This window comes from Vanessa tameamea, chromosome 4 (genome assembly GCF_037043105.1).
Source record: "Vanessa tameamea isolate UH-Manoa-2023 chromosome 4, ilVanTame1 primary haplotype, whole genome shotgun sequence".
Classification (NCBI taxonomy): Eukaryota; Metazoa; Arthropoda; class Insecta; order Lepidoptera; family Nymphalidae; genus Vanessa; species Vanessa tameamea.
The window spans coordinates 6,886,677-6,898,793 of NC_087312.1; the positions used below are offsets into that span (position 1 = coordinate 6,886,677).

At 30.5% G+C, this 12,117-nt stretch overlaps 1 protein-coding gene across 1 annotated transcript; it reads left to right on the forward strand.

The window, feature by feature from the left end:
• Positions 1-5,618: 5,618 nt before the first annotated feature.
• On the forward strand, positions 5,619-11,326 carry LOC113394606 (protein big brother-like). The gene is made up of 3 exons (XM_026631993.2): positions 5,619-5,927; positions 6,307-6,486; positions 10,016-11,326. The coding sequence occupies exons 1-3, from the start codon at positions 5,754-5,756 to the stop codon at positions 10,367-10,369; spliced, it is 708 nt and encodes a 235-aa protein (XP_026487778.1). The 5' UTR covers positions 5,619-5,753; the 3' UTR covers positions 10,370-11,326.
• The last annotated feature ends 791 nt before the right edge of the window (positions 11,327-12,117 follow it).

The following is a 12,117-nucleotide window of genomic DNA, read 5'->3' on the forward strand; positions in this document are numbered from 1 at the left end:
AAAAAAAAAACTAGAACTAAGGTGAGAATTGAACGACTTTTGTCATGCCGTTAAACCCTTCCCGCTGATAATGCTACAACTTATTATTTTGTAATCTTGTTTATAAACGTTTTCAATATTCCAAGAATATATTTGATTGCTTCAACAAATTGTGCTTTGTCATGACAAAATTATTAAACTTGCTAGTTAGGTGCTTGTACGCAAACGGCATCAATACGATAGTCATGTTTGATACATAATAGTAATTCTAATTATCATATGTCTTCACTTTTAATACAGTGTGTATAAAATTATGAGTGAATAAAGTTTTTCCTGAAACTACGAAATATAAAAATAGAGACGGTGATGATTTAAAGGTACTTACATAGTTTGAACATTCTAGAGATATCTGATAAACGTTTCTATTTTATTTATGAGTACAAATTAAAACATTAGAAAAAATAAATATGAGCATATAATTATTTATTAAAAAATGAATATTTTAATATTAAATGAGTAGTTCTATTTAAACGTATTAACACAGACTTTAATAATAAACTTGTTATCAAATAGGATGTGGTTAACAATGTTTATCTAACATTTTATAAATAACGATTTATTAAGTAAATGTTATATTTATGTATCGTATATATGGGTTCCTATAATTGTAAATAAATAAATACAATTAAGCATACCCATTCTGAATTGTATTTAATTTCTGTATTTGTTTGGATAAATTTGGCATGACATGATTTTAATAAAATATTGAAACTCACTAACTGATGTATGTACACTAAAACTGGTGGGTCAGATGTGGTATTATGTAGGAAGGATCTCGAAACACGACGCAGAACATGCGTGAAATTTCAGAATATTATAAGTTTAACTTAATATATAATTTAGAAATAAATCTCTATTTCCCTTGGTCACGTTATAACTTGAGAATGACTTAACCGATTTTATTCATATTTTTTTAAGTTTTCTAATACTTTGTAAAAGGCACTCATAGAAATAAAAATGCGCAAAAATTTGGTAATATTGAGAATGCTTAAAGAGTTTTCTGCTATCTTAGCATTTTACATGGGTTTTTTTTAGGTATACGTATCAAGGAGGAGTATCACCGCAAATCGGATGTTAACATATAACAAGTGAGACAAGAAATGAATTCTGACAGAATCGCTGGTCTAAAAACATTTAAAATTGCACCCTAGTTCTCGAGAATAAGGGAGCTGTAGCAAATAGAAAAGAGTTTTTGAAAATGCAACCCCTAAGGAAATTAAAACATAGTAGGTTGTAAGAAAGTCCTTAAAATAGGACGAATGTTCCTACACTAAAAAACGTTCTTCATTTTTTAAGCTACAATTATGAAATTATAAATTTATAAATAAACCTATTTCAGTTGTCCAATATCAGCATTTATAGAAAAGGATAGGATAGATATATTACACGCCAGAAAATAAAAAAAGGTTAGAAGAGCCAGGGCACATTTTTGAAAAACTTCTTACTTTCGAGAATAGTCGGATGATTCCTAGAGTATTGACGATGGCAAATCCCATCGGCCACATGACTTTTATTTAATTAAAACTCTTGTTTTAATGACGTACGTATCTAATAATTTACAAAATACATAGTTGTATACATATTAGGTATATTAGCTGAAAGCAGATATATATTTTTGTTTGAATAATAAAATTCATGAATATATTTAGAACATTTAAAATGTGGAGTATCTATCATCTATTAAAAAAAGTCAATAAATCCTTCTTCTTCTCTATTCGTTTCTATAGTAAAATTTGGAAGATATTTTTAACCTTACCCATTCATAAATCCAATTCATTTGTTAAAAAAAAAAACATTAATAATAAAAGCGTGGATAGTACTTGTTATCTTTCAGACAGGATAATTTTATTTAACTTTCTTTTTTATTCGAGTTTTTTTCGGTAGAAATTCTATCCTATGTCTATCCGGTTCTTCTCAATAGAATCTACATTCCGAAGTTGTAACTTTGCGCGGTGGTAGCTTTACTTTGAATTTAGTCCTGTTAGATGACATTTCAAAAGTTCTTGTAATAGTCAACTTTAATGAATTATATCTGGTGAAGTACATAACATTGCATGATTTATGTTTTAATATCGTTGATCTATTTATTAAACGTCTATAGTCTTCGAAGTCTCTAAACAACGATATGTATTTTTACTATACAAAAGATGGATCAATTACCTATGGTATCCTACAAATATAGATTACAATACGTGGGCGTGGGACAAATTCACTTCTAATGTTCTCATTATAACGGTTATATTATTATCATTTCCTTTACGCAGTTCATAGAAACAGATATGAGTTTTGAATATACATATATATTCACAGAACCCCACTCTTTACCTCGTACAAATTTTATTAACATTGCTTTCGTTTTACATTTCATTGGTGACTGGAGGTTAAGTTACTTTTTCGCCTTGAGAAATGTAATTATACGAATCATTGTGGAAACACTACTAGCATTAGTACTACCTACTACGTGACCACAATTTGTAAAATTTAATTTTGATATGAATACTCTTATTTATCGTTGAACTTAGTCAAGATGTCACAAAAAAAGTTTACTGTTTATATACCGACGAAGAGATAGGTACGAGTACATAGCTACGATACGACTCCTGTGTGAAATACAACTACTTTATAAAGATATTAATACAATTAGGATTATGACAATGTCATACTTGACAAGTAATCTTATAGTACAGGACAATAATTTACCCATTTATTATTTTCGCGTTATTAATTTGTTATTTATTCATAATAACCAAGAAATGATTATTATTTATGATTGAATATATATGCATTTAAAGTATTCGCATAATATTCTTATTTAAATATGTGGTTAAATGAAAATCATAGTTTCTTTTAGTAAGGTCGCCAACGAGAGGCTAACTAGCGCCGCGTGTTCGCCCTTCTAGAGTAAGCCCCGCACCACGCATTGCATTAGGATCAAACGCAACGGCTCTACGACACGTGGCCATTATTTCAATAATCAGAAGTACGTGATGAGATCAACATTTTTCTGTTGAATGTATATTTCGATTTCTGATTTATCCAAAAATAAATATCTTCAGATAATATTAATAATCTCAACTGAACTATTGCTGTAAATTTATTAGATAATTTATCTAAATATTTTTTCAAAAATCTAAGGTATAATGAAAATTATTAAGCCTCTAATGTCCCACTGCAGGGCTAAAGCCTCCTCCCCCTTTAAGGGGAATTATATATATTCATTTTTCTTTAAATTATCTTATGCAATATAATATAAAATGAGTAGTCTGTTTCAAGTGTCCCAACTCCAAATGTAATAGGTATAGCAGGTTCAAATGAGCTGCTTGACCGACTTCGGCAAACACGTCCTTCTCTCTACCGTTACTAGTCAACTGCACAGCATAGATTATAGAGCACGAGTGTTGAAGTGAACATACACACCAGTAACTGCACTTCCTTCATTCTAGTTATCCGATGGAACGGCAAATCGTACACGACCAGAATTCAGGCGCTGAACTCACGGCTCTATTGCCTTTTACAACCATAAGAGGACAAAAGTCAAACGAACAACATTCGACATCAATTTGACGCGATATGACCTTCGACGAAGTTGTTTTCGGAACTTTGGAAGTAAAATAAAAAGTGGATATAAGTAGTTAAGTGGAATAGTGTTGTTTTAAAAAATATATATCTGTTAGTAAAGAACTGTTTGTGGTGCAGAATATAGGTGAGTCATTAGGGAATCGCACGGAATACATAAAGCTAAGATTTGTTAATCTCTATTACTTCTTCGATTGGAATAGACTAGATGGGCTTTCCGAGTTACGAAATTAAATTACGTAAAATCTTGGACTATGACTGAGAATTTCTTGACAGAAAAACCCAATTATCTTTTTATTGACCGACCCGGTTATTGAGCACAGGACTTTAAGATATAATATATAGCCTTATAAGGATATTACTAGAGAACGAAGTATTCAATGATAATTTTCAGATAAACAATTGAAATAATGAATATCTACGTATCTCTCAACCTATGACACTTAGTTGTTCATCGGCATCGTTAGGTGCCACCACGGCACATCCTATATTATAAATTATAAGAGAAGTTAGGAGAAAATTTACTGGTATAATATGCGTTAAAAAAAAAATTATGAAGTCTAACTAAGTTGATACTAACTTTTATATTAAGATTTACCTTCTTTTTTTTCAATATTTATTATCTAAATAATTCAATTATATTGAAAACAAACTGACTGCTTTCATTATTGCTTTCAAGCATATTATAAGACGTAATATTATATCGAATTAATTCAATCAAGTATTATAACAAGGTAAATTAAGATAAATCTATTTTCGTAAATTAATCTACAAGATAAATACAACATACCTACTTAGTCCACTCAAATTTCAGCTAAATTTTCGGCACCTTTCAAAACAGCTTTTTGTATAAAATGTAAACAATAAAGGCGAGGCGGAGGCACTAAATTTTAAGAAGCGATCGAATCAATATGCTTTTAAAACATTCGATACATTTCACAACACTTCATGCCGCCTATTGTTGTTTGATAGGCGGTAAGAGATACCTTTTATTAGTAAATTTTGTCGTTATAGCGATTAAATCTTACTTGCTTCTTTATAATATTATACCTACTTAAAAGGATTTATTTTTTTCGACATTTGCATGATGGAATAAGATCGATTAAGACCATATGCAAGGATTATGAAAATGTAAATAAAAAAAATCTTACCTTCAGCGTTTTGAATTAGCTTTGACATACTTTTTTTCGTTTAATATCCCCAATCATAATCCAATTTTCGTTTCGTTTTCGTATTTTTCTTCCACTTTTTCCTAGGAATTTATGAATAAAAATAGAACCTGCTCTTATAATGTTGTTTTATGATTATGTGTATAAACTATTTATAATTATTACGATAACATATAGATTTAATTATATAAGTAGGTTATATCTTAAATATTATAGTAATATTTTATGCCAATAAATAAAAATATTCCTTTTACAGCCTATAAATTAATAGAATTTCTGTTATATTATATATATACACATATAGATATATAAATACGTAAGTATTTAAACAAGTATGCACACGATCCAAAAACATTAACGAACGTTTTTAATTTAACTAACTGTAAGCAGTGCAGTAACTGTAGGTACGGTGTCAGTGCTCAATATTATTATTATAATTATAGTATAGTAAAATATCATATTTCGGCAGTATCGGGTCTTGAAATCGAGCTCCCCTAATAATACACCAATACATAACGTACATTTATCTCGTTAACAAAGGAACAAATGGTCTGATACAAGTATATAAAACACTCGAAATGTTGAAATAGCATAATGCCCATCATTATACATTCATATGCTTTGTTGCTTACAGTATTTATTTTGAAACATGTCGAGGGGAGAAAACCCTCTTTCCGCTCCAAAGCTCCCGAAATTGCATAAAGAAGGCGTCGGACTCGGTGGGGCGGCGTTATAAAACATTGTCATTGGTTGTAAGCCGCCCCACCATCAAAGCGCTCCGCCCTGAAGGAAATTCTCCCAGACTGATTGTTACAAGGCTCATTCAGTTGCCGGTAGTGGCAAAGGAAGGTTGTCACGAAATCGAATTCTTTATTTCTTTGTAATTGTATTGATACCCTCAGTGAAACCAATTTATTACTTTTATTAAGTGATGTTAATTGTGTAAACGTGAAATAGTTAATACGTGTTATGCACGCAATGAGTGATCCAGCTGCTTTGGCAGGGATGTTACCTTTCGATTCAATAGGATTATACGAGCAGCCAAAACCTCGATTTATCTTTAAGATGCCCCGTGTGGTTCCAGATCAAAAAGCCAAATTCGAATCCGATGATTTGTTTAAAAGGCTGAGCCGGGAAAGCGAGGTGGGTTTTAAAAATATATTTTGAGCCTTCGAACTCAAGGTTTTTTTTTCTTCCATGGTCTTCGATTTCACTTATTGTGTTATTTTGCGTAGATATATAGAATTAAATAATAGTATAAATATATGAAAAAAATAACAACAATATTAGACGTGTAAGTGAACTCAACAGGAAAATTTGCAAAACCAATGTCCGGCCGCTGTAGTTATCAATACTATAGTAGGATATTTCCTGCAGCCAAGTTTTCCTTCCTGTCCAAGTATAAATTTCTTTCTAATAATTTTAAAAATATAAAATTCCTAAATTATTAAACTATTTTACCATTGTTGGTTTGACACTATGAACATATTCTTGTAACCTATTTTCATTGCTTTTTAATTAGGTACGATACACGGGCTATCGCGACCGCCCGCCTGAGGAGCGGCAGATGCGCTTCACAAGCGGCTGTCGTGAGGGCCATACAGAGATCGCCTTCACTGCTACCGGCACTAACCTCCAGCTGGTGTTCGACCACTCACCGTATAACAACCGTGGCTGTGATTTCCAAAAAGAAACTGGCAAGGTACTATTTAAAATTATACTATATACCTACTTATTAAAATTACATATTTGATATATTTTGATATTTTTATTTTTAAATTTTGTGACCATCCAAATAACTTAACAAACAAAAATATAGACTTAACTTCAAAGTGAACTTGTTCCTCAGACAATTTTTATGTACCTGTCACGATTTTTATCGAAAAACATTAACACATTTTTATTAATCCTTTTCACACCGGACACAACATAACCGATCTCGTTAGCATTGTTTTATAAATGCGTTAAATAAAATCTTATTACAATGAGTCATAGTGACCGTAGTAATACGGTCCTCCAATGACATCATTTCTCGTAGAAATACATATCTGGCTGATTGCACGTCATCAGTGCACGTTTCCGTTCCAAATTTTCAAAACCAAAATGAAGACATAAATAACTTCGCTACTAATGAAAAACGTATTAAGTTATAACACCGAACATAACGTGTTGGTCACGCTTCCAAGTCGCTTTAATGCGTGTATGAAAGAATGACAACTTTACAAGCTGACCGGTTCGTTTAATGTTGATGACTTCAATCGTGCTAATGCATTAATTTCGAGACGTCGTATGTCTGTTATTAAATTCAAATCTAACTAATAGTTTCTAAAAAAAGATAGGTACTTTGTTTTTTATAAAAAAATAAACAACAGCGGTGTTGATATTTTCAACAAACATAAATATATTATTAGGTCATCATAGAAGGTTTCGTTTTTGTTTACTATTTATAATATACATGAATATATAAAACATAAAATCCTAATTCACATGAATAATTGGCTATGAATAAAAAGACTGAATGAAATTTTTTTTTGTATCGCTAATTAAAAATTCAAAGATTCCCAAACCTTGCCTCTACTAAATCCGTTTAATCAATTGAAAGGGTTTTGATCGAATATCTTACAAAGTAACATATTTAAAATAATGCCTTTATAGGTATGCAGCAAAATTATTAAGGTTGCTGATAATGTTTTCGAATTTAACATTGCAATCTCTGAAATAACATTATTACCATTATTATACTTCCATAATTTTTGTAAAATATTTAAACTCGTCAATTTTGGTACGAATGCTATTTTAGAAAATGAGCAAGATACTAGTCAATCGACAATCGCATATAAAACATTAAGTTTATATAATTTATAATCAACAAAAATAATTCCAATTTATGTAAGTTGTTTGATTACATAAGATAAAAAAGGCTTTTGTTGTTTCGCACTTTCAATGTCAAGGAAGATTTACCTTAGCGCTCAAAATATGTATAACAAATTGACGGACTGCTCGATGCGTATGTTTCAAAAAATACAAATAAACTTTATTGCACACTTAAATAACTTACAGGGACGAATGTGACATATGCTTAGGTACAAAAGGCGATCTTACCGTAACTCTTATCCCTTCGGGCAGAGGAACTGTTTATTCAGGTACCTACGTACATAGGTATTCAGTATTTAACTTTAGGTAGATATTTTAAATTCAATAAGCTTTTTAATGTAATTTCCTAAAATGATTACAATCATAATCATTTCTTCTTGGTTTTGGTTTTTTATAAAAGTAATGAAAAATTTAACATAAAATGTATGCAATATAATCCACTTTAGTATTAACTTCCGGCGTTTCATAACAATTTATTAATTATTGTTAGTGAAAACTCCACCTATTTTTAATTGATTATTTTAGCTGGTAAAATCTGGCTAAAATCTTTGGTAATTATCTATATATGTCTGTCTATACATTTAACGATCACGAACACAAATGATTAAAAAAAATAAAATAAAGCACAAATGTTTGTATATTGGCAAATAGAATAAATTATTTTTTAAGCACATATATTTTTGTACATTCGTATTGTTATACGAATACACTGATGTAACGTTCGAGGGACCGAATTGATGAACGATTTTATTGAATTTAGCCCCTTCGTTACGTCGAAGCCGCCTGCTGAGGTTCTATACGAATACTTATATTTATTTACACTCGGTTCATTTAACAGCACACTCGAGTGTGCACGGGCCCCGTTTCGTAAGTTATTACATAAACTAGACAGGCATCAAATGGAAAATATTTTATTCAAATTAAACTTTACAGAATTGTTATATATTGTACAGTAATACTACGAGTGGTTTGGAAAGTAGATTCTACCTAGTAGAACTAGGAAGAACGCACTCAGTCTCTCATTTCCAACATTTTAAGTACAAAGTTATGTAAATCAAATACTTAATAGTATTTACTTAATATATCTTTCCTGAAAATCAACAACTCCAAACTATTTTATTATTTTTACGCCTCGTGTTTAACCAACTATAAATTTATGAATTGGGAAAGTTAAAAATATCTACGGGGCTTTATTAGAGACGAATTTTCCTTTCTTCTTAGGGGTTTTCTTGACTTTTCATAGTCCCAAAATGTCGTTATAAACTTATCCGTACTTGTCGTGTTTATACATACATACTATTGAGATAAGATATATATATATATATATTTATTTGAGATTTAACAAATTGCGAAAAAAAATTAAAGCTTAAAAGTATCGTTTAATCGTTTGTAATTAACGTGACATATGAAGTCTCCAAATGGCTTGGCAGAAATAAATAATTCACAAACGGATTCTTCAAATCTACGGCGTAGGGGAAAACTGAAATCAATAATGGAAAAGCTCCTGTAGGATTGGAGGGCGTCGGGACGCCACGCCCGCCCAACCAACATGGCCGCCGTCGCTTCGTCCTCTCCCTCCTCGTCTCATTAAATATTATGTCATCAATATTCTCTGTAGTATTCACTAACAACGTTTAAAAAGTGAAGACTCGCTTGATCCGTTAATTGATAATGTAAAAGTTCTAACTAACTATATTTATTAATAATGAAACATACGAATAAATACGTATGTTGATCATAAGCGAGGCGAATTATGCTCATAGTCTTAAAAAAAAAACATCTAATCTATATCACACAAAAATAAGGTTAAAACAACCGAATCAATATTTAAATAAGTTACTGCTTAAAAATACCATTCCTATTTGTGCAGGCCACCTGCAAGACTACACAGACTACTCATAATATTTTGTTTTGTGTAGAAAATGTCGGAACAAAACGCACGCGATCTGAATATGCCACGCTTACCTTCTGTCGTGTCTTTTGAACGTTATCTTAATATTTAACTTTTGAAATAAAATATGATGCTCCTGTAACAACAGTCATGTGAATACTTTCGAAGATACTATCCTTACAATTATTAAACAACCGTTTAATACGTTCCAATGAAATGAATTTTCTCCTATGAAAAACTTAGATAACTTATCCAGGCATAAATACTGACTTGTTACAGTTTTAATGTATCCATTGATATAATAATATCTCATATAAAAAATGTTTCAAAACCGTATTTTTTGTACCACCCTATTTCACCGCCTACTGCGATATTTTTTTGTTCCATTTTTTGCATTCTAAGAAGGTCGTAGTAATTTATTTTACTGAAGTCATGGAGTGACACATATTTTTCTTTTGTTTACCAGGCTCATATTGTATCCCGATTTATAATGAACGGTGTGTGCGTGCGATGGCGAGGCTGGATTGACTTAGAACGCCTGGACGGCGCTGGCTGCCTAGAGCTAGACGAGGAACGCGCTGCAATTGAGGATGCCGCTCTCCGAGATCAAATTGAGCGATATAACCAGAGGCTAAGAGATTTTGAGGACAAGCAGCGTGCTTACCGCGAACACGGCGAAGAACTTCGAGCCCACTCTCAAGTTCATGCACAGCGTTGTCACCAAGCTCGTCAACCGACTCACCCAGCTCATCCTGCCCACCCACATGCAACACATCCTGTCCACATTAAACCACACTCCCAGGGTGCTCTGATATCGTGAACACTTTTAATCATTATTAATATATAACGATGTTAAAGACTTTTTAATCTTTCAAGTTAAAAAATAATGTATATCATTCTATCGTACAAGTAAACTTAACATAAATAATACCTACGTGTGGTTATTTTATTACGAATAGAAATTCAACTACTAGGAATCAACCATTTAATTATCATCAAAATGAAAGTAGTTCATAATTAAATGTTAACTTAAATAAATACTCTAGATTCAAATCTAATAACTAAACATTAGTGACTTTACGCGATCATTAAATGTATTCATTGCTTAAAAATGTGTAAGTAAATTAAATGTCATTAGTTAATCTTTCATTAGTCACATTAAGGAATGATGTAGGTCCAGTACCTACGTCACGTATCATTTACGCAATTACAGTTTAAAAATGATTCTTAATGTTCATCGTAGAAGCGAATATTATCATAATATATGCATTATTATCTTTGCATAATCGGGCTGCCAAATATACTCAACAATTATTAAATAATGTGTAAACTTTTACAATCGCATCCAAACAAAAAAATAATGTTTTTTTTATATAGATATGGACTCATTTTATTATATATATTACATAACTTCTCCTAGCTATAATAAGTTAAATAATTAAATATCATGAACTTATTCATAAATATTATGATATTAGGAACGCATTGAATGGAGAAATGCGAAAGTCGATGTATTAAAATTTATCAACATAATAATTAAGTATTCAATTTTAATTAACCATCTTTTAGATAATTATAAGCGCCATGTGTGTCATCTGTACTACTTCCATTCATTAAAATGTTTTGATTGTGATTAGCATTTTCGTTTCGTGTAAAAATATGTTCATGTTTATTTGGTATTCGTGTTATTTATTTTTTAAGATTCTTTATTTTATGTAAGATTTACGTACGAAATGTTGTGATAGTAATGTAAATAAATGTTTATAATTTTATGAAATTTATTTATTTATAAAGGTTTACCCATAAATATAAACTAATACTTTTTTTGCTCTTAATAAAGTACAGTATAAACACTGGAATAATCTTAAATTAATAGCCGATATATTTATTATGTAATTAATAAAATATATGTGTAGAGATGGAACTGAAACAATACAAAATCTGGGTTTTGGGGTTTGAAATAGATAAAAGCATAATAGTAGTCAATTCTAGTTAAATCTATAGAATTCAACAAAATTTTGAATTGACCTTATTTATTTAAACTTCGGAAATTTTTAATACATTTAATTTCAAATAAAAATCTCGTATGTGTTTTTTTAAGAGAATATGTAGATATCCTTTTGGAAACGTTAAAAAGAAATATTTTAATAATCACAGGTTTTATTGTCTATTCCAGAAAGTAAAGTAAAATAAAGATAAAAAATCTTAGATTTGCTTGGAGCTTGATTAATGAAACAGTTTTTGATTAAAATACTTTTTATACATGATACAACACTTTTCCACTTAACTAGTACTCAAATCCATTTTAAATATACTTTCATAGTTCCGATAGCAATTTCATTTAAAACGTGATTTTTTTCGCAATTCCTTTATGGATATCCCAGATTATTCAAGTTCCTCGTCACCATGATAGTATCGCGTCAATTTAATGTCAAATGTTGTTTATTTGGCTTTTGTCCTCTTATGGTTAGAATATACTAAATCTAGTTATAGTAACGTGTTGCTAATGATAATAATTATTTTTTCGGATATTGAATCAGATCTTTCATGGAATAATCCATTCAACTT

Coding starts and splice junctions, on each gene's coding strand:
- LOC113394606 (XM_026631993.2), top strand. CDS start 5,754: ATGCACGCAATGAGTGATCCAGCTGCTTTGGCAGGGATGTTACCTTTC. Junction 5,928..6,306: donor GGCTGAGCCGGGAAAGCGAG/GTGGGTTTTAAA, acceptor CTTTTTAATTAG/GTACGATACACGGGCTATCG. Junction 6,487..10,015: donor TCCAAAAAGAAACTGGCAAG/GTACTATTTAAA, acceptor TTTGTTTACCAG/GCTCATATTGTATCCCGATT.